The 25,404-nt window shown below is 41.1% G+C and overlaps 2 protein-coding genes across 9 annotated transcripts in view; one reads left to right on the top strand and one right to left on the bottom strand.

The window, feature by feature from the left end:
- Positions 1-13,784, top strand: part of B4GALT4 (beta-1,4-galactosyltransferase 4) — a 30,596-nt gene extending 16,812 nt beyond the window's left edge. Inside the window, exons 3-7 of the mRNA XM_063351590.1 lie at positions 1,102-1,334; positions 4,886-5,073; positions 9,775-9,897; positions 12,367-12,471; positions 12,915-13,784. Of these exons, the coding sequence (XP_063207660.1) occupies positions 1,102-1,334; positions 4,886-5,073; positions 9,775-9,897; positions 12,367-12,471; positions 12,915-13,056 (791 nt within the window). The 3' untranslated portion in view covers positions 13,057-13,784. The remainder of the gene's footprint in view (positions 1-1,101; positions 1,335-4,885; positions 5,074-9,774; positions 9,898-12,366; positions 12,472-12,914) is intronic.
- The window catches only part of LOC134523077 (beta-1,4-galactosyltransferase 3-like), a 44,299-nt gene that overhangs the window by 16,523 nt on the left and 2,372 nt on the right, over positions 1-25,404 (bottom strand). For 2 of the 8 annotated variants that reach the window (XM_063351526.1, XM_063351517.1), the window contains 6 exons: positions 21,047-21,282; positions 19,988-20,178; positions 19,300-19,422; positions 16,362-16,466; positions 15,264-15,383; positions 14,318-14,505 (listed from right to left, as the gene is read on the bottom strand). In XM_063351526.1, coding sequence (XP_063207596.1) covers positions 14,388-14,505; positions 15,264-15,383; positions 16,362-16,466; positions 19,300-19,422; positions 19,988-20,178; positions 21,047-21,282 — 893 coding nt within the window. In that variant the 3' untranslated portion in view covers positions 14,318-14,387. Of the gene's footprint in view, positions 1-7,406; positions 7,441-14,225; positions 14,248-14,311; positions 14,506-14,681; positions 15,384-16,361; positions 16,467-19,299; positions 19,423-19,987; positions 20,179-21,046; positions 21,283-23,496; positions 23,537-25,404 lie in introns of those variants that run through there. The other 6 variants (XM_063351568.1, XM_063351575.1, XM_063351548.1 and 3 more) reach the window with 6 other exon arrangements.

The raw sequence follows: 25,404 nt of genomic DNA, 5'->3' as shown, positions 1-25,404 counted from the left end.
GTCTTCACAACAACTGCTATACATGCTGAAGCCCTGCTTCCTAGGATGTGGCTGGACATCTGCCCGCCAATGGCAAGTAATGAATTAATTTCTCTTTTTGCCTTGCTCATGCACACAGCTTTTACTTTTGTTTAGCTATCTTTATCCGAATGACAAGTCTTTTCACCTTTCCTTAATTTTTTCCTTTTCATTATTAGGTGTGCCTTTTTTGCTCTGACTTGACAATTGAAAGACTTCACAGCTGTGTTGGGGTTAGCACTACTTATGGTGAAGGTTCAAATAGATGACTGTTTCCTTAGTTTGGCCATTTTTTAGTTAACTTTTGTTTTTGTGTCTTGGTATTGCTAGCAGCACCAGGCTTCTGCTTTGCAGTACCATGTCATTGTCTTCTTCCTCTTCCTTTTTGTGAACCTGATAAGGGATTTGTTTGGGGAGCTGGATTATTTCCCTCTTCTCTGATGTAGTCCAAAAAACTGCTGTCTAGCTGCACACCCTCACCCCTGCCTCCAAGATGTATTTACTTAAGTAAATGCACTGCAGCTATAGCCGTCGCAGTTGCCTGCATTGTTCTCTTTCGTGGCTGTGCCAAGTCCAAGTCCAGAGGGGCTGGAATGATAGCTCAGTGCAAGAGAAGTGATGAAAATTTCATTTGGCTACAGAAAGCCTTGGTACATTTTATCTTACAGATGTATAGCCTTAAGCCTACGACGCTTTTGTTCACGCTTTAAGTAGAGATGCCTTCTTGCAGCCACAGTTCTATGTCTCTTTCCACTTCCCTCTCCTCTGCTTTGCCCTGTCAACTGCTTCTGGCCAATCCTCCTGCAGTAGGGTGGAACTTCTCTGGATTTATTTTTTTATTTTTTTTTAATTTTTTTAATCATCACTACTCTATAAGCAGTTTAAGCAACTCACTGCTCAATACCCTCTCCTTCCACTGCCTTTGTAGTGCCCTTGTAGCACTACTCTTCTTTTGGAAAGACAGTGAAACCAATTGGGACTAGAACCTGGGTCTTTTGCACTGGCTACAGAGTGCCTCATTAGGTGACTCGACTAACCACAACCAGAAACATCTCAGGGAAGCTTCTTGTGCTTCTCCTATAGGAGGTGCCAGCAAACTCATTTTCAAAGCATCTCTCACACTAGAAGAGGTGCAAAAGGAGAACCCTCAGGTAGTCAAGGGCCGGTATCACCCTACGGAGTGCTCAGCCTTGCAGCATGTGGCCATCCTCATCCCACACCGCAATCGAGAGAAGCATCTGCTGTACCTCCTGGAGCACCTCCACCCCTTCCTACAGAGGCAGCAGCTGGACTACGGCATCTACGTTATTCACCAGGTGAGGCAACTGTGCAGAGATGTGTTTGGGTGGGGATGACGACAGTGCTCAGCAGTCTGAGGAGAGGCGTGCTGCTGCCTCAGCTATCTAACATCAGTCCTCCAAGCCTGCTTCAAACACTTGTACTTGTTGAGGGATGCAATGGTGCGCGCAGACATTGCTGGTAGCACTACAGGATCTCAGCTGCTGTTGGCAAAGCTGGGAAGTATTAAAAAAGTGTCTTTAACTGGTGTCCATTTCTCAGTCTAAGTAACTTGCTACTTCTGAGTTAGCATTCAAGGTAAACATCTTTGGCATTACTAATGCAACTCACTTCTCTTGTAGTATACACATGCGTAACTAGGATGACATGTTTTCTGTCTTTAAATTTGGAGTTGTTTGGATTGACGGCCTCAGTTTGTATCTAGCTCTCCTCTCCCATCTGCTTGCTGGCTATCATACTTAGTAAGCTTTTGCATATCCTGTGGTTGTACTTACTTTTGCTGTCTCAAACTAAACATGCAAGACACTGCTTGTAGGTGCTTTACTTGCCCAGCAAGGGCTGTGGGAAGAAGTAGTCATGGCAGAGCATTTGGTTCCTGAAAGATTTATTAGTTACTTTATTTGCATTTGTTCTAGCTCTGCTGAGTCAGTGGCTAAAATTTGAGCATACAGGCTTGTGCCATTTTGTCTTTCATCAAAGGTTCTTATGTTCTGGCCACATAAGCTAAACACAGTATAGATTTCTCTTTTGTAATATGTTGTCTTTTTCTTGATCTTTTATTGTGTTTGCTTTCTTCTGCTATCATTTACTTGCGTGTTCTGCTTTGACTGTAAATGGATTTTTCAGACAGCAGGAGAAAAAGGTGATAAACTAATATAGTTTCTTTTCCCTTCTGTTTAAAGAGGCTAGCGTCAATTAATGAGGATGAGGCAGTGTTTTCTAGGTGAAAGCTTACACTTTTGCTCAATGGCATAGCAGAACAGCAACAAAAGTCATGGCGGGATATCTACTTTCAGTTGGAATAGACTGCTTTTTAATTTAGAGTCATCTTGTGGCCCGTAGAGTGGAAAACCAGGGTATTTTTCTGCATTAGTTGGTATGTCCTGTAGTCATACATAAAATGGCTCACTCCAGCTAGCGAGCAATGGTTAGCAATAAATCATTGGAAGAATGGGCATACGTTCTTTTATTTATTGAAATATGTGGGGTGGAGAATGGCTGTTGTCATGTTAGCAAAAGGTAATACAGAAGTATGAAAGTTCTGTGTGATATGAGCAGCAATATCAAGTCTGGACTTGTTCTATCAGAGTTTTTACTTGGAAGACTAGAAACTCCTGCTTAGCCTTTCTATGTAGATAGGCATACCCAAAGATCGGAAAGTGGGTCTAACAAAACTCTCTTTTATGGCAAATCCATTTTCACTCTCCATTTGTGATGTCATTAGTTTTTTTAAGTATCTTTTGAGGAAAGAAATAGTTAAAAACAGGATTTAACTATTAAAATACACAGAGTTTACTTTGAAGGAAGATGAAGAAATGGGCCTTTTATATTTTTTTCTCTGAGCTGTTGAAGGGCACACTCCAGATCTCTTCTTTATAGGCTACTTGTAACATCTTGAAAATCATGTTTCTCTACACCAATGTGTGCATATATGAGTGCAGTGCTGAAAAAAATGTCAGTTTGTAATTCCTAAGGGGTGAATAATTTCTTCCTACCATAAGTTTGTCTTGCAGTCTGTGTTCTTCCATAGAAACAAAGGAGGGCAATTCTCCCCTCAATAAAAGATGAGAGTAAACTTTGTTATTTGTTCAGCATTTAGTCTAACATTGAAAACTGCCCTTCCTGGAATGCAATTTTAGCTGTCCTTGGGCTACCTTTCTGCAGGAAGTGGGCCAGTGGTGCCTGACTGTACTGATGGAGGAGACAGAACTGCAGCAGGTGGTAGATGCTGCTGCTGAACTGGGTGTGATAGCCAATACAAGTGAAGTTCTCTATACGTTCTTTACCAGTCGTCTGAATTGTTCTGTTCACTCGATAACCTATGTTTTCATCATCAGGAGAAGATTATCTGATGGATATTTTCATATATTTAAAAAAAAAAAACCAAAAAAAACCAACCTCCAAAAAACCACTCAGAAACCTGACATCATAGATTTTTGGATGAATTTTATCTTAATTTTTCTTAGAAAATTCATTCCCTGACTGAGAATGGAAGCAATTATTTATCCCTCTCTTACTTTCTCAGAGCAGGCACTGGGCTGTATTTCCCTAACTGCAGGTATGGAGCCATAAATCTCATCAGTCTTCTTGTTGCATATGGCCGTTGCCATTTCATCAAATTGCTGCTTCAGAACAGTGTGTTACTTTTTGGAACAATAAAACATGCTTTGTGTACAACAACTTTTCCCTACAGGTAACCTTCTCTCAGGCTGGGGAGGCCAGCTTCCTTCTCAGCTTCCATGGAGCCTCTTTCAGTCCAGGCAGCTTCTAGCAAATGACCCCTTTCTCTTGAAAATTGCTTTTTTTTATTCTTTCAAGTACATCAGGTTCCTAGCTCTGGAAAATGACTGTCCTGTCAGTTTCTGGGAGCACAGGGCTTGTCACTTTGACTCGCAGGTGGAAACTTGAGACAACTCATCACCTTGTCCTCAGGAGCAGAAAGCCTTCTACAGACTGGCAGTCCAGTTAAAAATAAATAGCAAGATAAGCACGCCTGTTGCTCCAGAGTGAACAGTGTCATGATAAGTTTAGAAAACTGCCAACTATGTGTATATATGTATACTTCACAGGTGAAAAATTATATTCTTGAAAAGCAGAGATGCACTAACTTACAGCAAATGCAAACAACGAAGACTAGTAAAAGTCAAGTGAAGCTCTGTGCTACAGGGAGTCCTTGTGCAGCAGCATAATTAGGTTATAGATAGGAGTTAAAAATGGAGAGACCTTTTTATTTCCCACTCTGCCACCTACTGTGTGACCTAAGGTAATATAGTGAACCCTTTAAGCATTGCTGTCCTCTAAACTGTGTGGACAAGCATAAAACATATGTGGCAGGTGCTCTGACATCTATAAACCAATTAGTATGGGAGTAATGTTTTTTTGGGGGGGTGGGTGTGTGTTTTTTTGTTTGTGTGTTTTGCTTGCTTGTTTGTTTTTAAAACTTCCATAAGCCTTAATGACACAGTTGTATGGAGTGCCAGTTTCTAAACTGTTTACTGATACCTCTCTTGTTATGTAGCCTGATGGGAACTCTAGGACAGGAGCAGCAATAGCACTAAAATTGCATCATGCAGTGTCCGTACTTGTGGTGCCCAGATAACTGTTGGCTTTTCTGTCCCTGGCTGTATTTGTTCATGACAAGGAGAGACTGAAAAAACACTTTGCATCACTGGCCACTCTGATGCTGTATCTGATGTTATGGGGTAGCTCTTTGTGTAGTTACTGCTGTAAAGGCTGTGACGCACGAATGTGGTTGCAAACTGCGCGATTAGAACTAATGCCCGAGAGCAGTTCTGGTTCAAAAGGTTTGACACCTTCTTCAGAGACTTTTTTTCCTTTTCTTCCACAGGCTGGCAGCACCAAATTTAATCGAGCTAAACTGCTGAATGTAGGATACCTAGAGGCCCTAAAAGAAGCAAACTGGGACTGTTTCATTTTCCATGATGTGGATCTGGTGCCAGAAAATGACTTTAACAGTTACACGTGTGACAAACAACCAAAGCACCTTGTAGTTGGCAGGAACAGTACTGGATACAGGTAGGAAACCAGGAATACGGAAAGAATACCAACTGGGAAATGCCACGTTACTGATAATGTTCCTCTTCTGATGGAGCTGTACACTGGTATCTACCCTTCCTTTTGACACCAGATTTCTGGTGATAACACTCCACCTCTCTGGAGCGCCTTCTGACAAGATATAACTGTATGGACGTCTCTGAAGTCATCTCAGTGGTCACCTGTACGAATAATCATTGTCATCATTCTGGTTTCTGGGGTGAGGTAAAGGGTGTTTTGAGAGGAAAGCAATGCGACAGAGGTTGTGCAAAGACCTTCTGTCAAAGCTAGAAATACATTTGCAGTCTCCTGGTCCTGTGATTTGACAAGTGTGATCTTACTATTGTGCTAATAAAACTTCTGACTTAGCTTTTGCTGTTGAAGAGGTAACTTCTGATATTGAGAGCTCAAGTGTGAGAATTTGCCAAGGGATAGGGTTGTCCTTTAGTTATTTGGCTGTACAGCATCTAGTACAGAATTGTTCTGATTTTTAACTGGGTCCCCTAAGTGATAGTGGGATATAAATAATCCAAAGTGAAAAGTCAGGTTCAGGCCACCTCAGAGAAAAAAGGCTGCTCAGCTTGGTGAATTTAATGGCTAGAATGGTTTCATTGAATGTGGTTTCTTTCAAGAGTCACTTCTTATATCATGTCACTCTAAATATTAATTAGAAGTGGGCTTTTCAAAAGCTGATCTTTATATTGAAGTAAAGCTCTGCTTCACTTCTGGGTTTCCTTTGTTAAATACATGAGAAAGAGGTGGGATGTGCAAATCCTTATACAGAATAATATTCACTTTCCAGTTATTCAGTGAAAACAGGAACAAGCACAAATGAACTAGGCTCGTGACAAGTTTTTGGAGCACTGCGCCTTGCATAGAGAATGCTGAGAGCTACAGGTTGGTCATGCACCAAAGCAACAGAAACACTGCTTTGGTTAATTGACAGACAAGTAGAATCCAGGCTAATAACATGGCATGGCACAAAGCTTGAGGTGCTTTACTTAACCTCCTGTGCCTTAGTTACTGAAAGTGTTTAGCTTTCCTAAGCATGCAGATTGATTATTATTATTTTTTGTTTTTACTAAGGGTTCTTCTTACTATTAATTTCCTCAGCCTTCTGCTGTTTGTGAAAGGAGCTGTTAGTTATGGGTCAGCTTTAAGCTTTGGCTTTAGAGAGTCTTACACTGACAAAATGTTTTTCTTGTGAATCCCCTGCCCTAGGGTGTTGTGAATACCCTACGCCAGTATTCACTAGGATACTGGTAGTGTGAATTAGATTCACACTTCTTTTTCTGTGTCACTGCCTCTGTTTACACATCTGTGAAGTGGGGATAATAATGCTGTACTTCTGAGGGAATTCCTGGGTATGTTTGAAGGGATTCAGATCCTGAGCTCAAGAATGATACCTAAGCTGAGCTGAGACCACAGGTTGAAATGCTGGTTGTGCACCCTCAGTGTTTTGCTTAGGCTGAGATGAGCATGCTGAGTGACACATGTTGCTTAGATGGGATTGAGAAAACTGAAGTCATACATGGTCTGCATTAACACAAAATGTCCTGGGCAGGAACGTAGGTTTTCTGGGTTTTTTTTGTGTTTGTTTTTCTTCCAGGGGGATATCCTCTATGGTGGTGCAGTGCATGCTAACCTTAGCAGTCGTGCTCCTCTGGAGAGCAAGTACCTTATATTTAGTTACATAAACTACAACATAGGTTTAGATTCTTTAGGAAAAGGTTTTGGTATTTAAACTTTGAAGGTAAGGGTGGGAAAAACTTTCCTAGCATAGCTTAGCTATTTCATTGAGACCAGCACAACATCTTTTCCTAATGACCATTTCTATTGTATGGTTTCTCCAGTCCAATTTTAAAAAACCACAGGGAGCTGATAGTGTCTTGTCCTCAGGGAAGAGGTGATTGAACACTGTTAATGCAGAGGTGCCATTTTTACAGGTGATGTCACCTAGGAGCAAGATATGCCTAAGACCTGTCAGTTCTGCCCTGCCTAAGGAGGGTTGAGTGGGCAGCGCTGTCCTGGTTACAGCTCTGGCTCCTTCGGTGTCTGCCTCTCCAGTGGTGTAGGGGAATTATGGGGTGCATATATGTACGTGTGGGTGGGCAGTCAGTTCCCAAAACCTACTAGGCTGCTGGAACGGGGGGCCTGTGGGACCGTTGGTGACTGACAGTGCAGCCTGAAAGCATGGCTGGGGAGGGCTCTTCCCTGCTGTTGCTGTTTACGGGACTTCCTTGCTGTCCATTCCGCTTGCATTTCTCCAGAGCACCCACAGCAGAAGTCTCAAGGTGATGATGCATAATTACAGCCTCACAGGGCCTCTGCTACCTTGTGGCTGGTCTCCTGTAGGAGAGGAGATAAAGGGGGGAGAGCAAGGAAGACTAAAAATTCCAGAGGTAGAAAAAAACCGCAGGTAGAGCACATGAGAGACTGCATCTGCCTAGAACAATTCTTTTTTTTATATTTATATAGATAACATCATCTTTTTGGGAAGTCTATCACAGTCCCAGCAAATGACAGTTGAAGCTTTTTTTCAGACAACTGGAAGAAGCCTCATGCATACAGGCCCTGGTTCTTGTGGAAGACTAATCATCCTGGTATCTGCTGGAAGGGCAACACAACAGGACACAAGTAATCCAGGAGATTTCTGAAGTGAACTGATGGTAACTGTGATGACACAGGTGATCAGAGCTGATAAAGGGAGGTGTTCTCCTGAACTTTATACTTAGAAACAAGGAAGAACTGGTCAGGGATGCAAAGGTCAGAAACAAGGAGGTAATGAGGCAAATAGCAGGATCACAACCCTGGACTTCCTGTTCAGGAATCTGCTTGGAAGAATCACTTGGGAGATGGCCCTAGAGACAAGAGGGGTTCAGGAGAGCTGATTGATCTTCAGGGATTGCCTCCTTCATGCTCAAGAATTGTTCATTCCTATATGCAAGAAGTCAAGCAAAGGAGGACGGAGGCCTGCATGGATGAACAAGGAGTTCCTGAGAAAACTCGGAACAGAAAAAGGAAGCATGAAAGGAGCGGAGCAGAATCAGGTGACTTGCGAGGACACACAAGATGCTGTCTAAGTATGCAGGCACAAGGTTAGGAAAACTAAAACCCCTCTGGAGTTGAATCTTGTGAGCAACGCGAAGGGCTTCTACAGGTACATCAGCTGCTGGGAAGAGTAGGAGAAATGTGTACCCACTGTGTGGCAGGGAACTTGATGACAAAAGACAAGAAAAAGGCCAGGGTACTCAATGCCTTCTCTGCCTTGGTCCTTACGAGCAAGATTTGCCTTCAGGATTCCCAGGCTTCTGATACCAGTGGAAAAGTCTGTGTATACAAAGACTTACCCTTGATGGAGGAGGATGAAGTTAAGGAATACTCAAACAAACTGGGCATGCACTGTAAAACCATGTGACCTGATGGGATGTATCCATGAGTGCTAAGAGAACTGGTTGCTGTCATTGCAAGGCCAATTCTGTTATCTTTGAAAGGTCGTGATGATTGGAGGGTTGTTCCTGGGGACTGGAAGGAAAGAAACATCATTTCTATCTTCAGGACAGGCAAGGAGGAGGATTTGAGGAACTACAGACTAGTCAACCTCACCTTTTAGTTCCTGGGAAGGTGATGAAGCAAATCTTTTCACAAGTCATGCCTGACCAAACTAATAGCCTTCTCTGATTTGACTAGCTTGGTGGATGACGTAGGAGTTAGTGGATAATGTTTATCTTGACTTAAGGTGGCTTTCAACACTGTCTCCTGTAACATTCCCATTGACAAAGTGATGAAGTATGGACTAGTAAGTGGACAGTGAGATGGACTGAAAACTGGAAGAACTGCTGGACCCAAAGGGATCGTTGAAGTCCCAAACACTTTTGCTTGTCTGGCATGTACATTGCCATAATGGATACTGTCTGGCCCTGGCAATTTGTTCATCTTTTTAGATTCACATACGTCTAGAAATCAAAATGCAATCTGCAGCCATGTGCCCATCACCTCTGAAGATGGCAGTGGCGATGCAGTGGGGGCTGTGTTGTAAGGCTTACCTTAAGGGCCAAGAAAGAGGACAGTATCATAAAATGCAGTTAGCAAAATGGTAAAGATGATAAATAAGCATGGTATGTAAATACCTTTTTAAAGTAGATGCAGTTTCCAGGAGAAGGAAGGTAGAAGTTAAAAATTAATCTCCTTCAGAGCTGAGCTCCATTACATTAGGTTACTAAGTAACTTGCATTGTACCTTAGCTTGGAATTCGTCCTGCAGTATCGCATACACGTGCCCCCTTGCTGTGATCTGATTTAATTTCAAGTTTTTCAGATTCACCTCTAAGATACTCGATGGCTTCCTGTCATTATTGTGAAGCTTCCACTATATTAGTGCGTAGCTTTGTTCCTTTTCTACTCATCAGAGTCCTTGAGGTGAAAGGACCACCTTGAGGTCCTTTTTGGCTGGCAAGGGGAGTTGTGTAAAGAGAGAGAAGCTATCGAAGAAAGGCTGTGTTCTCTCAGTTGGACAGTTCTGGCCTAAAGCAAATCACCAACTTTTTGTGAAAAGAGGAATGGAATGAGACCTGCCTTGTGGATTTGTGCACCCTTAACTGTGAAGGACAGAGTTTCAGCATGACATTTTCACTGTTGGTAGAACTTGACTTTTAATTCTTCATTCTCTCTTGTGTACTTCTAGGTTACGGTACCAAGGATATTTTGGAGGTGTAACTGCTTTAACAAGAGATCAGTTTTCCAAGGTGAATGGATTCTCTAACAGCTACTGGGGTTGGGGCGGAGAAGATGACGACCTTCGAATCAGGTAATAAATAACTAAAAGGCTAGAGGGAAATGGGTGTGAGAGGGGAAGGCATTGATTTTAAAAAAAAAATAAAAATCGGTGTGACTTCACACTTAGCCTCCAAAGGTGGAACACTACCAGAACCTTCAATTTAAAACAGTATCGCAGTGGGGATTTGAGTGTGAGATGCAGTTCTGTGAATGGTTTCCTCTTTAGAAAGGTTAGGCGTGCCTGAGACCTGGTCCTCCTCCCGACAGGACTGTTGTTTGGGGGTGGGGTTTCTTGTGGGTTTTGGGGGATCTTTTTTGGTTGGTTTGTTTTTTTGTCTCGGCCGCACAGTATTTGTATTCTTGCTTGGAAACTGGTTATAACTGAAATAATAAGACTAAAGACTGGGGTGTGATTTGCCAGAGAGACACAAATTCATTGAGCTCCAAAACTTTGCAAGAATGTGGGAGTATTTTGGGTTTGGTGGGATTGTGTTTTTTGCATTCATTGACTACCATGATTTATTCCAAGCAGGGCTTAGTTTGTATGTGGGTGGTGTTAATGATAGTTAAGATAGTGAATAACTTGAATTTTAGAAAGACTGCATGTATGTGCATATGCCCTTTGCTCTTGTTAAAACTACTTTTTGCAGATGTGCCTGTCTAAGTAGTAAAAACTTGTTAGTTTGAGAGATTTAGTGGGACAAAGAAGTCAATGAAATTTTTATGTTGATCTTTTGCCCTTTGCCTAGGAGGAAACCTCTAATCCTGCATTGCTGTTAGTGAAGGAAGGAAAACAAAAAAGCAACAAAAAACCCCACAACCCCTCAAGCTCTGCTGGCAAAGCCTGTCAATTTGTAACTTGGGTGTACTCTGTCATTCTTCAGTGTTTATCCTTTTGCTTAAACATGCAAACAAACATTTGGGGGACATAAAATTAATACCCCTGGTAATATTAAATAATTACATTGGTGAAATCAAGTGTGTTAAATTTAGGAGCTCCTAAATGAAAGTTTTTCCCTGTTGTCAGTTCAGCTGTATCTCAAGAAATCTAAAAGGTCTACCAATGACATGGATTTCTGTCCCTTAATCACAACTTTTTTTTTTTCCCCCTTTCTGTTGCTAGTTGGACACACCAGCTTCTTCTCTCTCACCTATTGGGAGCTGGCTTTTATAGTGGTAGGGGGATGGCTTGATACCATCTTATTCCCCAGCTTCCTGAGAAGTGTCACAGTTAATGAGCAAACAAAGGTGACTGTGGCGTTCTTTCAAATGTTCCTGTGGGCACCAGATCAGCAGAATTTGCCGAGGGTCTCCACAATGTTTGCAAGGAGCTAGAATTAGAAGTGATGCTTGCTTGTGCATGGCACCTCATAACTTTGCAGCTGTTGTGGTCTTGGTGTGGAAACCAAATCGTAAGACCCAACTGGACTTGGCTCATGTTTTTCCTCTTGGGTAGATCTTGGACTGGGCTGGTTACAGAGTTTGCAGTGGGTAGGTAATAGGAAGCTTGCTGTCTCGGTGGGTGGTTGTACAGAGATACTTGTAGCCTTCCTCTGTGGAGACAGCAGATGGCAGCATCCCCTTCAGTATCTTCAAGAATTGGGGACCGACCAGAGTTCTCTAGGTCCTACTGTTTTGCCTCTATGCTAAATGCGATGGTCTCTTTTGGGCCCCTTCCTAAAGCGTCCGTCACAAAGAGACTGTCAGATCATCTGCTTCATAATTTACTGCTACAAACAGTAATTGGAAAGCTCTAGTGGCTCAGTTTCTTTAATCCTTGGTTTCCTATTGCTCTTTCAGCTGCTGATGTGACTAGCAAAGACCTGGGCTATTCCTTAATTACATTGTAATTAAGTTAACCCTTTCTGCTGACAGACCAAAATTATTGTGTTCCACAGATATGCATAAGGCCCAAAGCTCCAACCAAGCGCCTGATATCAAACACTGAAATCCATGTGTGGGGCTCAGTGTTTCTGGCACTGTTCTCAGAAAGAAATTTTTCTTCATGTCAACGAAGAAAAAAATTTGCAGCTGTCTGCCAGCTATTAAAAAAGAAAACAAGCTTTTTTTTTTTTTAAGTGGAGAACTATCAAGTGCAGGAGTTGAGATGAACTTGTTGCAAAATGTGTGGACTCTTGCTATAGCCCTCCTAGGTTTAATAGACAATAGTACAAACTAGACCAGACAATGCTAATTTAAATGTACTCTGTTGTGTATGTGTGCTCTACATGATCTCTACTGTAGTAACTACCTGTTTCTGTTCAAAAGAAAGAGGTATCTGTCACCCTACTAGACCTGTTTCCCAGAAACACAACTCTTGAGTCGCATTTCTCTGGGAAATGGGTTGTGGAAGAGATGAAGATAGATGATGAGTTTCCTACAATTTTCTGTGCTTGCTTCAATTGCAACTACAAGAAATGAAATCTCCAAATGTTGCTTTTTTTCCTTAAGAGCTTGTTTATAGGTGACGTCTTGCTCATGGCACTATTGTTTCTTCCAGGGTTCAGATGCAGAACATGAAAGTGGTGAGGCCATCTGCTAATGTTGCCAGGTACACAATGATCTTCCACAAACGAGACCATGGTAATGAGGTGAATCAAGAGAGGTGAGTCAAGAATAGTGTTCCACCTTGCATTGTTTTGGTATGTTGCTAGGAGCCAAGCACCTGGGGGCCATGTTCTTTGCTCTAGGCCAAACAGGCATTTTGTGGTACCCAGAGGCTCTGGGGGACACGCCTGTGACACCACTGTTCACAGCTGGCAACTGTTCTGTATATAACATCTGCCTAGAATCAACTGGGTGATGTTCCTTTGAAACTTCCAAAGCTATATTTATATGAATATAATTTGAGCATATGATTTCAGAGATTAAATGAAAGGACTTTTTTCCCTATGTCTGATTGTCCATGCTGAGGACAGTAAAAGCAGGACTTTACATTCCCATAGATACAGAATAACTGTAGTTCTGCCTTTAAGTTTACTAGTGGGAAAGAGCTCAAAACTCCTTTCCTATGCACGTCAATGAAGGTTTTATCCTCTTTGTCCTCAGGATGAAGCTTCTACGTCAGGTATCTAAAACATGGAAACAAGATGGGCTGAACTCTTGTTCATATAAACTGCTCTCAGTGGAACATAACCCTTTATACATCAACATCACAGTAGATTTCAGCATGCAGCCGAAGATCTCATAAGGGCGAGCACCAGACAGGTTATGGCAAATGGCAACAGATTGTGTTTGTGGTTGCTGTTGACGACTCCCAGCATTCTGCTTGAAAGAGTACTTCAGTAGCACAGAAGAAAGTTCTTCTTCACAGCATCTAACTGATTGGTTGAGAATTTCCTTTTGTGAGGACTGGAGATAGGAACTTACCCAAGGGACAGGTCCTCGCGTTTTTCTATGCACTTCCTGCTGGGACATTTGCAAAAGTGTCCTTGTTTGGGCTGGTCCAGTGGAAGGACTTAAACTAAGTCTCCTGAAAAATGTTTTGTTCTTGCAACTATTCCTAAACTTCTGATTTGTTGTAGGGGGGAAGGCAGCTTTGCACTGCCGATACTGCCATGACTTCAAAAGGAACAGGCCAGTCTCTTCTCATTAAAAGCATAAGGATTCTCCACCAATTTGCTGAGAAAAGCTAGTTTTTTTCCACCCTGAGGAAAAACTGCTTATGTGTGAGGGAAGGGCAATAATCATAATAGGTGAGGAGATATTAAAAAATCTCTCAATAAATACACTCCACTGAATTCAAAAGGCTTCTCTTGTCCTTCATGAGTTCAACTCACCCTGCAGTGGGGCTTCTGAAGTGTCCTGTGGCAGAATGAAAGTCTCAGATCTGTAGCAAGCTGCACGTGTTGTATGTTATTCTGGAGCGATGTGGAAGGAAATGCAGTGGCCAACTATGTCAGAGGGAAAGAGATTGCTGCCCACAGTTCTTAATTCTTGTTGGCCACACTGTTAGCAGGGTGCATATTTGTATACGTACCCAGGCCATTATTATTTGTGATTCTTGTTTTAGAAGATTGGTGAAAGTCTGTGGTTAACAAACAGTTTTAGTATACTGCAGGATTTCTGCTAAAATCTTGATTAGAGTACTTTGCTTTCCTTACTGCATTATACCTAACTGTCCTTAGACCTGCTTGTTGGATATGCATCCCATTCCAGGTAGATGTGAAGCCAGGGACATGAGTATATTGTTGAGTTTTTTTAGAAAACATACTAAGAATTACAAGGCAAAATGCAACTTCTGCTTACTGTAATATTGAAGAATGGTTCTCTAGCTGGTTGACGCATCATTCCAACTGCAGAGAAGGCTGAAGCTTTAAATACATTTTTCAGGTGTTAGTGGGATAGATGCAGCTTTTCAGTGAACAGGGAATTTTAGTATCTACAAGTAACAAGCAAAAATAGCCTGTGTCATCCTTGCAAAATAATTGGACCTGGTAGGCAGGCCTACTGACTGACTTTATAGAGAAAGAAAGATTACAGAAAGGGGAAGGTCTTGGGCAGATGGCATCAGTCTCACAGTCAGGTGTGTACAAATGCATTCTTGCCAGGGTCGTGGCTCCACTGTTGACATGTTTGACTTAGTTTTTCCTCTAGTATGTCATTTCTCAGAAGTATTTTATGTTGAAGACAGATCAACCTTGAAAGATAATTAATGTCTGAGCAACAGCTGAAATACTAGATTAATTTCCCTACACTGAGCAGGAGGTTAGACTAGGTGACAGACTTGGGTCCCATTCAGCCTGAATTACTTACAGCTACAACACAAACATTCAAACACTGATGGATCAGGCCAGAAAAAAACAAGGACTTAAGTTCTGGTTTCAAGGCAACTTTCGCCTTTATTACACTCATTAAATATTCTAGAAAATCTTAACCCAAACACATAACTAAATTTATTTTACTCAAATTCGCAAAAAATATTTACAGAACTGTAACTGGCTTCAACACTTTTTCAAAATACAGCACATCAGAGGCCTGTCTGACAGAATAGCTTGCATCTCAATTAACACTTAAAAGTAAGAAGCAGGACAGAGCTATCCAGCCATGGAACAAAGGTTCCAGAAAACTTGGGTCAACTTACTGTCGAGGAGACCTTGATCCCCAAGGTCTGAGAACTGGGTCTGGCTCAGTCACTAGTTTTACAGTGCTTTGGCAATTTTTTTCAGTAAGCCGCAGCCTGTTTTAGTAGCTATCATACCCCATTCCTGAAGCCTTTCCTTCAAAATCTTATGCAAAGAAAAGTGAAATGCGTGAAAGACAAAAAGGATTAGTCTCAGGTGGTGCAAACTCCATGCCACAACAGGAGGTAGAGGCTGAATGCCCATACGCATGCTGCCATGCTGAGCCCAAATTCTGCTTCTGTTTGTATTCTCTTAAGAAAATGGGTGAACGTACCCAATGTCCACAGTGATGTTGGTATAAAGAGGATGCTTTGTCCTGGAAAGGAGCTTGAACTCTAATGAATTCATTCCATCATCCTTCCATGTTTTTCTGGTGTCATGTCGGGAAGCGGACCTGAAGAAGGAAGAACACCTGCAGTTAGATAGAACAAAGGTGATGTTTGCAGCTGAAGCTGCAGAAGAAACAGACTTCCAGAGGGGACAAGGGCTTAGCAGGTGGAAGCTGCTAGCAGAAAAGCCCTGAGAAAATTCTTTTCATGTAATACAGACTAAAGGTATTTTGTAAGACTAAACAGATTAGAATAAGTTCACACTGAGTATTCTAAACAAGGAGGACAATTTGGACTGGAACCTCATCAGCCAGGGAGACCAGAGAGGTGGCAACTACAGTCTGCAAAGAACCAGGAAACTCGCAGCAGCTTAGAGAGACCTTGGAGTGCAACACAAAGCTTGCAGCAATGGTGTACATAGGCTGCTGTAGGTAGGTTTTAAGACAGCGTTGTTATGGAAACCTGAGTTTTGACATGACGGGGAAGTCTGCACTGTGAGAAGCCTCCACCACACTTGACCCAACACCCTCCTCCAGCTCTTTTATATAAAACTGGGTCTTTGCTAAGGTCTCCCATAGCACCTTTCTCATGTCTTCAGACTAGTATGCTTCTTTCCACTATTTTAATGGCACACTGTAAATCCACACAGACTGAAGAGCAAGTTTTTATTACAGGGAAGTTGTAACAAAGCGCCTCTTTGAACTGAACTCTCCCTATTTACAACACAGGCAGTATTTTTTTTTTAAGTTTTATTTCCTGAATAATTTTGATGCTTAAAGTCTGATAGGTGTTAGCTTCCTTGCTAGTACATGCCCTTAACAATAGGAAAGAAGGAGGAAACTAGGAGAAACCCTTCAAATGCAGCGACAGGAGCAAAATGATTCAGTTAAAACTGACTGGGAGGCTTCTTTAAATAGCCACATTAAAGCATAAAAACAAGCAGTGGCATTAGGTGTAGTTACTGCCTGTTCTGAGGAAGATGACGGTAACAGTCAACCTGCCACAAGCCAAAGAGTAGCCTGCGGCCCCCCCAGAACAATTACCTTCTCCAAGGCTCTTGTGTCTCTGTCTCTGCATTGTAGTCCATTACTTTATAGCGTCCAAGGTGAGGTGATGTCCGGACTATTTTCATTCCTGCTAACTGAATCCTTTAAAACAACAAATAAAATCTTTGCTTAGACACAAAGATGATGTTTCTAGGCTTAGTTATAGGGAAGTTCAAAGTCAGAGATGACTTCTCAGTGTTAATGCAATCAAAGCAAAATGCAGAAGCTGAAAGAGCGAGTTTAACACCACAGTGCCATGTTATTTTCTCTATCAGGTTCTAACCAGGCTTGGGCTAGAAAAGCTCCCAGCTGCAGTGCACTTTGACAGGGTACAAAGAGGATTATAGCAAGCAGGGAATGAACAACAGCATACAGAGCCTTCAAGAGCCATTCCCACTAATCTGACGATTGAGCATTATTTTCACTTCCTTGTAAGAGCAGAGCTTTTACTGCCTAGAGGTCCATCACCTAAATTTAAAAAAAAAACAAACAACACCCAAACTTGCAGTTTCTGAAAGGAAGCCAGTCCTGAGTTTCAGATACAGATTAAGCCTCTCTCTGTTCTTTGAGAAGTGCCATTCACTCAGATGGCCTGATTAGAGGACTGGCTTCATAAAAGATTAGTGATAAACACAGGCACCAGACAAGTGTGAGCTGCTCAGCTGCAGGCCAGTTAGATAAGAAAAAAAGTGAACCAAAGGCTCAGAATTCCATAACAGAGCTCCTAAAAACAGCATTTTGGGTGACTTTCAAGCAATGCATTGCTGATGGTGGCATCTACATTAGTTTACCAATAAAAAATGCCTGTAACTGGGCTAGAAAACATCTGTTATTGCAGGGCAGCTCTTATGCAGAGAAAATTCCTGTGAATGTAAGAATGAATGTTAGCTCAATTGAGGTTATCTAACCGGCACGTTGGCAACATTTGATTGCCTTCTGTTGAGATCTGGTACAGCAGCAAGCTGCGCTTAAGCTGGAATGTTATAAAGCTGAAAGAGGCTACAGAACTGAAAATATTTGTTAGTCTAGAGCCATCAACTGATTACAATACTTCATTGACAGTACAACATACTATTGTTTCAGACTGAGTTTTAGATGAGGTTTCTTGTTTTCTAAACATAAGCTTATTGCACATTCAATCAAAAAGACAAGCAAAAGCAAGAACACCAAACTAGCTTTGCTGTTACACTTTTTGCATGGCAAGATTAAACTAAAACCATAATCTGGAGCAGTTAATACATTCATTTACTGTTAAGAAGAACCCAACAGACTTCCCTGTAGTTGATAATGTTAACACATAAGCGGGTCCAATTAGAGTAGCGTTTTCTTCTAACAAAAGGTGGATCCTGCTGTTTGCTAGGACTGTTTGCTAGTAGACTACTGCAGTCAGCCAACTATAAGTAGCCGTCAGCATGTTTTTTCCACTAACTCTGTTTTAATAAGTAGTATCCCCTTTACACAGGACCGGTTTGGTTTTTTTGACATGTCAATGTCTAATTTCAAATACTAATTTATTTTGTTACTACACAGTAAGAAGTGCTTGAGCACCTCCTAAAATCCAAGTCCCGGTAGGTGCACCAAGCTGGCCATTCAAAACCAGACAGCTGATTCATAACTTTTGCACTTTGACACTTCAGTGTACGACTAAATCATTAACAGGCACTGTCCATGGCCTCCATGTTCCTATGGGTCAGAACATTGCTAATCATTAGTATAAGTTTTCAGAGAAACAACATATCATTTGCTTCCCTTCAACAAAGGGGTATTTTGGGATCTACATAACCTACTTGTCTTAAGAGATTTCTGTAAGGAAGTGCACTCTTATGCATAACTGGCGTGACTCTCCACCACTGGTACTGAAAACCACATTAGATGCTTAAGCTCTACTAAGAACAGCTGAATAGACCCAGCATTGTAGTATTTGATTTAAAGATCTATTTTCCTGGCATTCTATTCCTTTAGTAAATGCTGGCACTCTAAACAATCATACACCCTTTCAGTTAGCTTTCTCTGAAAGGAAAAGGAGGAATTCTATGTTAGAAAACCTGACTTTCAATTCCCAGAAGAATACTGCTTTGTAAAAACTCCTGCAGTCCTTGCACAGAAGATTCCACTGAAACCATGTAACTTGTCACACTGTGCAAGACCAAAAAACCACACAAGGCCTTGATTGTCAGTTTAGTTTTATAAACTCCATGAGCTTGCCTCAGTGCAGGATGATGAAGATGCACAGTGCAACTACAAAGCTGAATAAAAAAAGCCACAGCCATGATTTTGTACTTGAAGAATTCGCATTAGGCAGAGTACCTGGAACTAAACTCATTGTATTGACTTCTATAGCATGCTGCTGCCATGGCAACTAAAGTACAAGAAAAAACATCAGCTCTTGCTGTCACTGACTCACAGTAATACATAGGCTTCTCCATCACCCAGCACTGAAGACATTAGAACGCCTTGTGTTCCTTAATTCCAAGTATTGGTGATTAGATAATACTCAGAGCAACCTATATGCCCAACATAACTTAAATTCCCAACTGTCTGAGAATTAAGAAGTACCTTCTTGGTTTTCTTATTCGTCAAGCTTGCAGATTCATTCCTTCCCTTGGGGCAGGTCATGTCAATGGAGTCACTTGTCAACTACTGATGGTTATAACCCCTTGGACACACTCCAGAGCGACTGAAGGCACAAGGATGTAAAGTAACATTCCACCCTCCAGAGTCTGAGGAGAGCTTTGTCCTCCCAGCATACAATGATTAGATTCATAGATTCTGAGTATTTTCTGATATTAACCATTCCCAATGCCAACAGCATTTTGCATTATAACGACAGTGCAAGCATATTAAGGAACAACATCTTGGTTCCTTTCGCAGGGTAATGCTACATGTTTCACTAGCCAGCCTGGTTCTATTTTAAGCCTGTCCTGTGCATTAATACCTTGTAGCGATGTCATCATTTTCACCACCGCTGCCCCAGTACGTATTTGGAAACCCATTCATCTTCATGTAATGTTCTGGAGTCAGAGCAGATACACCTCCAAAAAAGGACTTATATGGCAGACTAAAAGATAAAGAAAAAAACCCAAAGAATCAATATTGAAGGATAATACCAGTCCTCCACAAATTAATAGTGTGATCCAAATCACGCATGTATTTATTAATCACGTACCTTACAGATACTGTCATGACAAAGCCAAAACCAAAAATAGCAAAACCAGGGTAATTCCTATTATGCACCATTTCTCCTCCCCTCACCTCAGCAGACCAAAGTAAAGCTGGTTTTAAAATTCACATTTTGGGTTAGTTCAAAATAACCTGCATCCTATCACACATCTTCCACATAATTCAGTAATTCCCACCCTATACTTTTATTCTGGAAGGAAAGGCATACAGAAATCTGCCAGACATTTGCCAAGCTGAGCTAACAGTGGAAGAGGGAACTGCAGGCAAAGAACTGTTCAAGATTGCATGCTTGGGTCAAGAAAACCCTTTTCTGGGGAAGTCACTACTGCAAAACTAACAAACAGAAAACCTCTTAAAGGCTGTATCTTTCACTGTCCCCGTTCATACTTTCTATGCAAAAAGTGAACCAATTAGGATACATACATGTACATGGAGGCACTTACGTGTACTGAAACTTATCCATGGCACTAGCCATATGCTTGGGATAGTATTCATCGCAAACATAGAGATTATAATCATTCTCAGGTACCAGGTCCACATCGTGCAGGACAAGGCAGTCCCAGTCTTCATCCTTCAGGGCTTCCCGGACACCAACATTAAGCAGCTTTGCTCGATTAAAGGTACCATTCCCCACCTGGAAAAGAAAACCTACATTTCTTCACCAAAACAACAAAAAGGATATCTCAATTCAAATTTATGTTAGTAAAAAAGCCTTATTCAATCAAACGACACCAGAACGAATCAATACTGGCTGCAAATTTCATGCCCTAGACTCTGAAAATTTCATCTGCTCCCTTCACAATATTCTCAGCAGTTGTAAGCTTTGCCGTGTCAGGGGCTATATACCGTGGGCACCTGAAGAAGGCTGACTTTTAAGAGACCAGTAAGTCAATCCTCAGGTGTCCATCTGCACATCAACACTTTTGCCCCAACTACTGCTTAATAAGTATAGAAACGAGAAAACAGATCTTGGTCAAACAAAAACTTCATCTGCCTCCCAATCAACTATCAGTTTTAATTAACGAATCCAAAACTTGCTCACTCACCACTGATCTTTTGCAACACCGGTACAGGTCAGTTAAAAATGGCTGTTTGACCTGTAGAGGTTGCCCCACAGCAGGGTCAAGCCAGATGTTTTTATTTGATACAGACTAAAAAATACCCAACTTCACTTTAGCATTTAGTCTCAACAGTTTTGCTCAGCTACAGACAAACCACCTTCTTGAACAGCTGAAAAGACAAGTTACCACTTAATGACTACTTTATCCCCCTAGAAGAAAAAAAAAAGCATAACAGATGAATAGTAGAATTATGATCTTGACAAGTGGTATGATATTTCAATCATTAGCAGCCATGGACATGGGACAGCATATAACTGACCAGCTCTAGACCCATGCATGAAATGGTACTTCCACATCAGAAGATTCACATTTCTTGTTCAGAACCTAACTCTTAACTGTGAAGCTCAGCTACACCACCAGGCACATCTGGTTTAGATTTACCTGCTGTATCAAGTAGATACTGTAACTGAGCTGCTGACGCTGCAAGAAAGGATGAATATAGTAAAGAAGATGGTGAAGGTACTTCTCCTGGTTCCTGTATGCTACAAGGATGGCTGATTTGTAGCGGGCCAAGCAGTGAGGTGGCCTGTAGAGGCCACCAGACTGAACAAAAGGATTTTTTTTGATGATCATTCTTTCACTAGGGAGCAACTTGAAGGTGATGGTTAATGGACCAACTGTAAGGAGAGACAGAAAAAAGAAAAGATCAGTGATGTTTCTCAACCTTCGTTCAAGCCTATGAGGTTAGCTATGTATGTTTACTACTTGGGACACCAGCCCTACCACAGAACAGTTAACAACGCCACGCAGGTGTGCCCACAATGACTTCCACTACTGCCTGCTGGTCATCTCCCCACCAAGGGGTGCCAGGCTCAGCACCAGGCGGCCAGGCAACCTCTCAGAGGCATCCCGAGTCCCGGCACAGCCAGCAAACGTCATCGGGCTCCTGCACAGCTTGCTTTTTCCTGGTATTTGTCTCCCTACTACACAAGCAGACCTTCTGTCTTTTGTTGCTTAGATGGGATCCTTGAATAAATGTGTTCACTGTAAGAACAGCATTGAAAATGAATCAAGATAAGCAGACATATCTGCTTTTGCTACCCGTATGGAAAAAGTCTCTAAGCCTCTTTCAGAGGAGATTCAAGGACAAAGATCTCCAAAAGGATATTCAGCAGGTTGGGGCAGAAATAGTTTAAAGCCTGGATGAATACAAATGCTTTAGGAAATGTTAGCTTTATCTTACAAAAAGTTTCGAGTTCAATTTGATATTATAATCACATGCCACAAGGGCTGTATTTGCTATATTATTTAATTAGTGATAAGCAGGCAGTACTTCAAAATTCTGGGATAAGCAGACAACAGAACTGAAAAGAAAGATGGGAGATGTTACATTTTTGCGAACAGGCACAGGGTAGCAAAAGAAACTACATATGATACTTCCTCTATTCAGCACCTCGATTTTAAATGCAAAACATACTGGATATATTTACAGCTTTTACTTAACTAAAAAAATATTTTGCGTTTTTATCTGAATTCTTGCATTCTTCAGATGGAAAAAGCTTGACAAGTAAGTAAGTAAGAATCAATATAAAATGTCAATCACCATTTTGACACGTCTCATATTGTAACAATATGAGCAAACAAATTCTACAATTATTTAAATGCCTGTCCTTCTGGGTAGCGAGAAAAGTTTCCAGAACTAGCAGAAGTCATATTTATACAGAAATTAGTGTATCTTAGTGGTTTCCAACCACTGTCAATTTCTAAGAAAATAAAATACACATGCTGAATAAGATTAAAATCCATTATTTAAATGAACTAGGAAGACACCTTCACCTAAATCAATTCAAAGGTGACCATTTCAAATGACAGTTAAGTAGGACCAACAATTTTCTGCAGGCCATTCTATCCAAAGACAAAATATTTTTTTGCACCAGAAGCCTGCGAGACAAGTTGTTAGGATTTTGTTTTGTTTTTTAAAAAGCTGTAAATAAGATTTTCTTTTCCTTCCATAGTTAATCCTATGGCAGTCTTAAAGCAAGTTTTCAGAATCTCGTAAGTCAGACTCCCACTGAAATAAAATATTCTCTCAAAAAACTTCTGATAATGAAGCCTGAGAGAGAAAGAGCAAATACTTAGGCCTGGTGTTTAGTAGCTTTTGAACAATGAAAGGTACGGGTGTGTCTTAACTTCTTAAATCTAATTTAAAATCTAATAAAGTATTTAAGCAGGTGAGTCCATAAAGTACTTCTTCCAGCCTGTCCTACATTCAAGTCTCTCCTACGATTCTAACCAAAAAAAAAAAAAAAAAGTTCACCCACATCCTGTTTAACTGACACTAGAAGGAGGCAACATTCCTCCACTGTTTTTTTTGGGGGGGGGAGGGGGGGTGTTTGGTTTTCTTTTTTGGTTTTTTTTTGGTTTTTTGTTCTGTTTTGTTTTGGGTTTTTTTGTTGTTTTGTTTTTGGTTTTTTTTTTTTTTTTGAGCACTAACAAGGCTTAGGGACTAAATTTGGCATAAAATTCAAGCTGTTCACTCAGAGCTGGGTAACATTTTGCTAGTACGTGGAAGTTGGTATACCTCACATTTCTGATGGACAAACCTATACTCGACAAGTGTCTCCTTCTCCTTTTCAAGGAACACACATAATGGCATTTCCTGAAGGTTGGTCTGAACAGCCACTGATCCCATTCCTCACACTGTCAGAAAGGTCTAGCCACTGTGAATCCCACTTCATGGGTTTTGTTGGTTGGGTTTTGTTTGTTTTTAAAAGGAAAACTTGAATTTTGCTTGTCAGCAAGTTTGTGAAATAGCTCACTCTTAAGTATCACTTCCCAGTCCTTCCCCAAGTATCTAAAATGCAGGGGGAATTTGATTTTGACTGTGTTACCCTCAGTAGGAAACTGGAGTACATCGCCACACCTTTGTACCTGAAACAGAAGAGCAGTTCATCAGAGAATCATGCTGTGGGCCCATGAATCTAGGTCACATTCATTGTTAAGATTTTATGATGTTACTACCTACTTCTACGCAGACGGTTTCCTGTTCTGCCTTAAAGACCACCACATTTCAGTGCAACATTAGTTTTAACCTGTAATTTATGCTGCTTTTTAGATTTATGAACTCTCTGATTATCAGATCTTTTAACTAAAGCACCATTAACCACTGATTTGATAGCAACTGGAGCTTGTTAAAGAAGTGTTATATTCAGATTGGATTTCAACTTCAGATCATTGCTCCAAAGAAAAAATATAAGAAAGGGAATTAATCACTTTGTTCTCCCACAAAGGCAGGGTTTTGTTTTCTATAATACAATCAGGGCTCTTTGTATTGAAGAGTAAGATTCTGTAGCAATAATCCTTAAATTCCAAAAAAATCAAATCTAAATTTGAATATAAGGGTTTGAGTAAGATAATGTGCAATAGTTTTACTCTCGTCGTCTCCTCCCATACCCAAACCTGCATTTTTCAGGTTTTTCAAGACATCGTGTTCTCAGAAACTGCCTGGCTCCATACCTCAAACAACTCAGCTCAGAAACTCCATCGAGTATACGCCAAGGAAAGACAGAAAAAAGAAGTTAGTTTGAGACTTACATCCCCAAAACCTCTGGCTGCCCTATTCTCCTTGGCTACAAGCTAAATTCTGGCTCTCCTTCCTGTCCAACAAAAGGCTAATACACCGCAATCCAATTAAATCCCAGAGGTGAACAGTGCAGTTGCAGATTGGACCAAACAGGGAAAATTAAAAAACTGATAAAGCACAGCTTTGTGAAAAGAGGACAAACGTATCTTAGGCATGCTAAAAAGCACAGGATCCCAATTCAGACAAGATACAGAATCAACACCCTGAAGTGCCTAAGCAATTTCTCCGTGGCCTGGTTCCTAAGCTCTTTCTGTGCCTGTACTATCACATGGAGGGCGTTCGATTAACATGAAACTTTAGTGTGTAGAGTTAAAACTCGCAATTCCCCATCTGTATTGTTAGCTGGTGCCAGTGACAACACGCTCCCTGCTTGCTTTCCTTTCTAGGCCACACATTTGACTATCAGGGGGATCTATTGATTTTGACCAGATCTATCCCATCTTAAGAAAGAAACTGTATGACTTCTAAACTCCTTGCTGCACATTTAGAGATAGCATCTATAATTACTGAGTTCAACCACAATAAGCAGAATTTACACAAGCTAAACACATAGGAACAGCAGCATGGATTAATATCTCACTAAGAAAGTGCACCACCACTCACTACATCAATAGAGTCGTATTTGTATAATTCTACCATCATTTGAATGCAGGAAAAAAAAAAAAGGCAGACCAATAGCCTTAACTTAAGCACCAGTTTCTAATGACAGAATACAAGGCTGCCCCAACTGCAGCTGAAAATGAATCTCAACATTACCATCTTTTTGCTTCTCTTTAAATCCAAGAGAAGAAACTCTAGTAGGAGAGCATTGATTAGGAAATGCAGCAGGAGCTGCTCACTGCCACAGCAGATGGTCACACTCATGAAAAGGTTATGACAGATGGGACTGAAAGGGAGAAACTACTATAAGAAGGGCTTGGAAAAAAATTCGTCCATCGCATGAGCATATTTAAAAAAAGCAGTTACAGACAGAACTTTCAACTATTGAAGTCCTCAACGGCCAAACCAACTTCTTCAGCATATACCATGCGTGAAATAAGGTACCTCTTTAAAATAAAGAAAAAAAAAAACAAGAGTTTGCTGAGTCTTCTAGCATCGAGCTTCCTCCTGGTAAGAGGGAAAGATGAACCAAAACAAACAACACACCTTGCATGCA

Source organism: Chroicocephalus ridibundus, chromosome 1 (genome assembly GCF_963924245.1).
Source record: "Chroicocephalus ridibundus chromosome 1, bChrRid1.1, whole genome shotgun sequence".
Lineage (NCBI taxonomy): Eukaryota > Metazoa > Chordata > Aves > Charadriiformes > Laridae > Chroicocephalus > Chroicocephalus ridibundus.
Note: the sequence above shows the minus strand (reverse complement) of the source record. Positions and strands in the feature narration are given on the sequence as shown.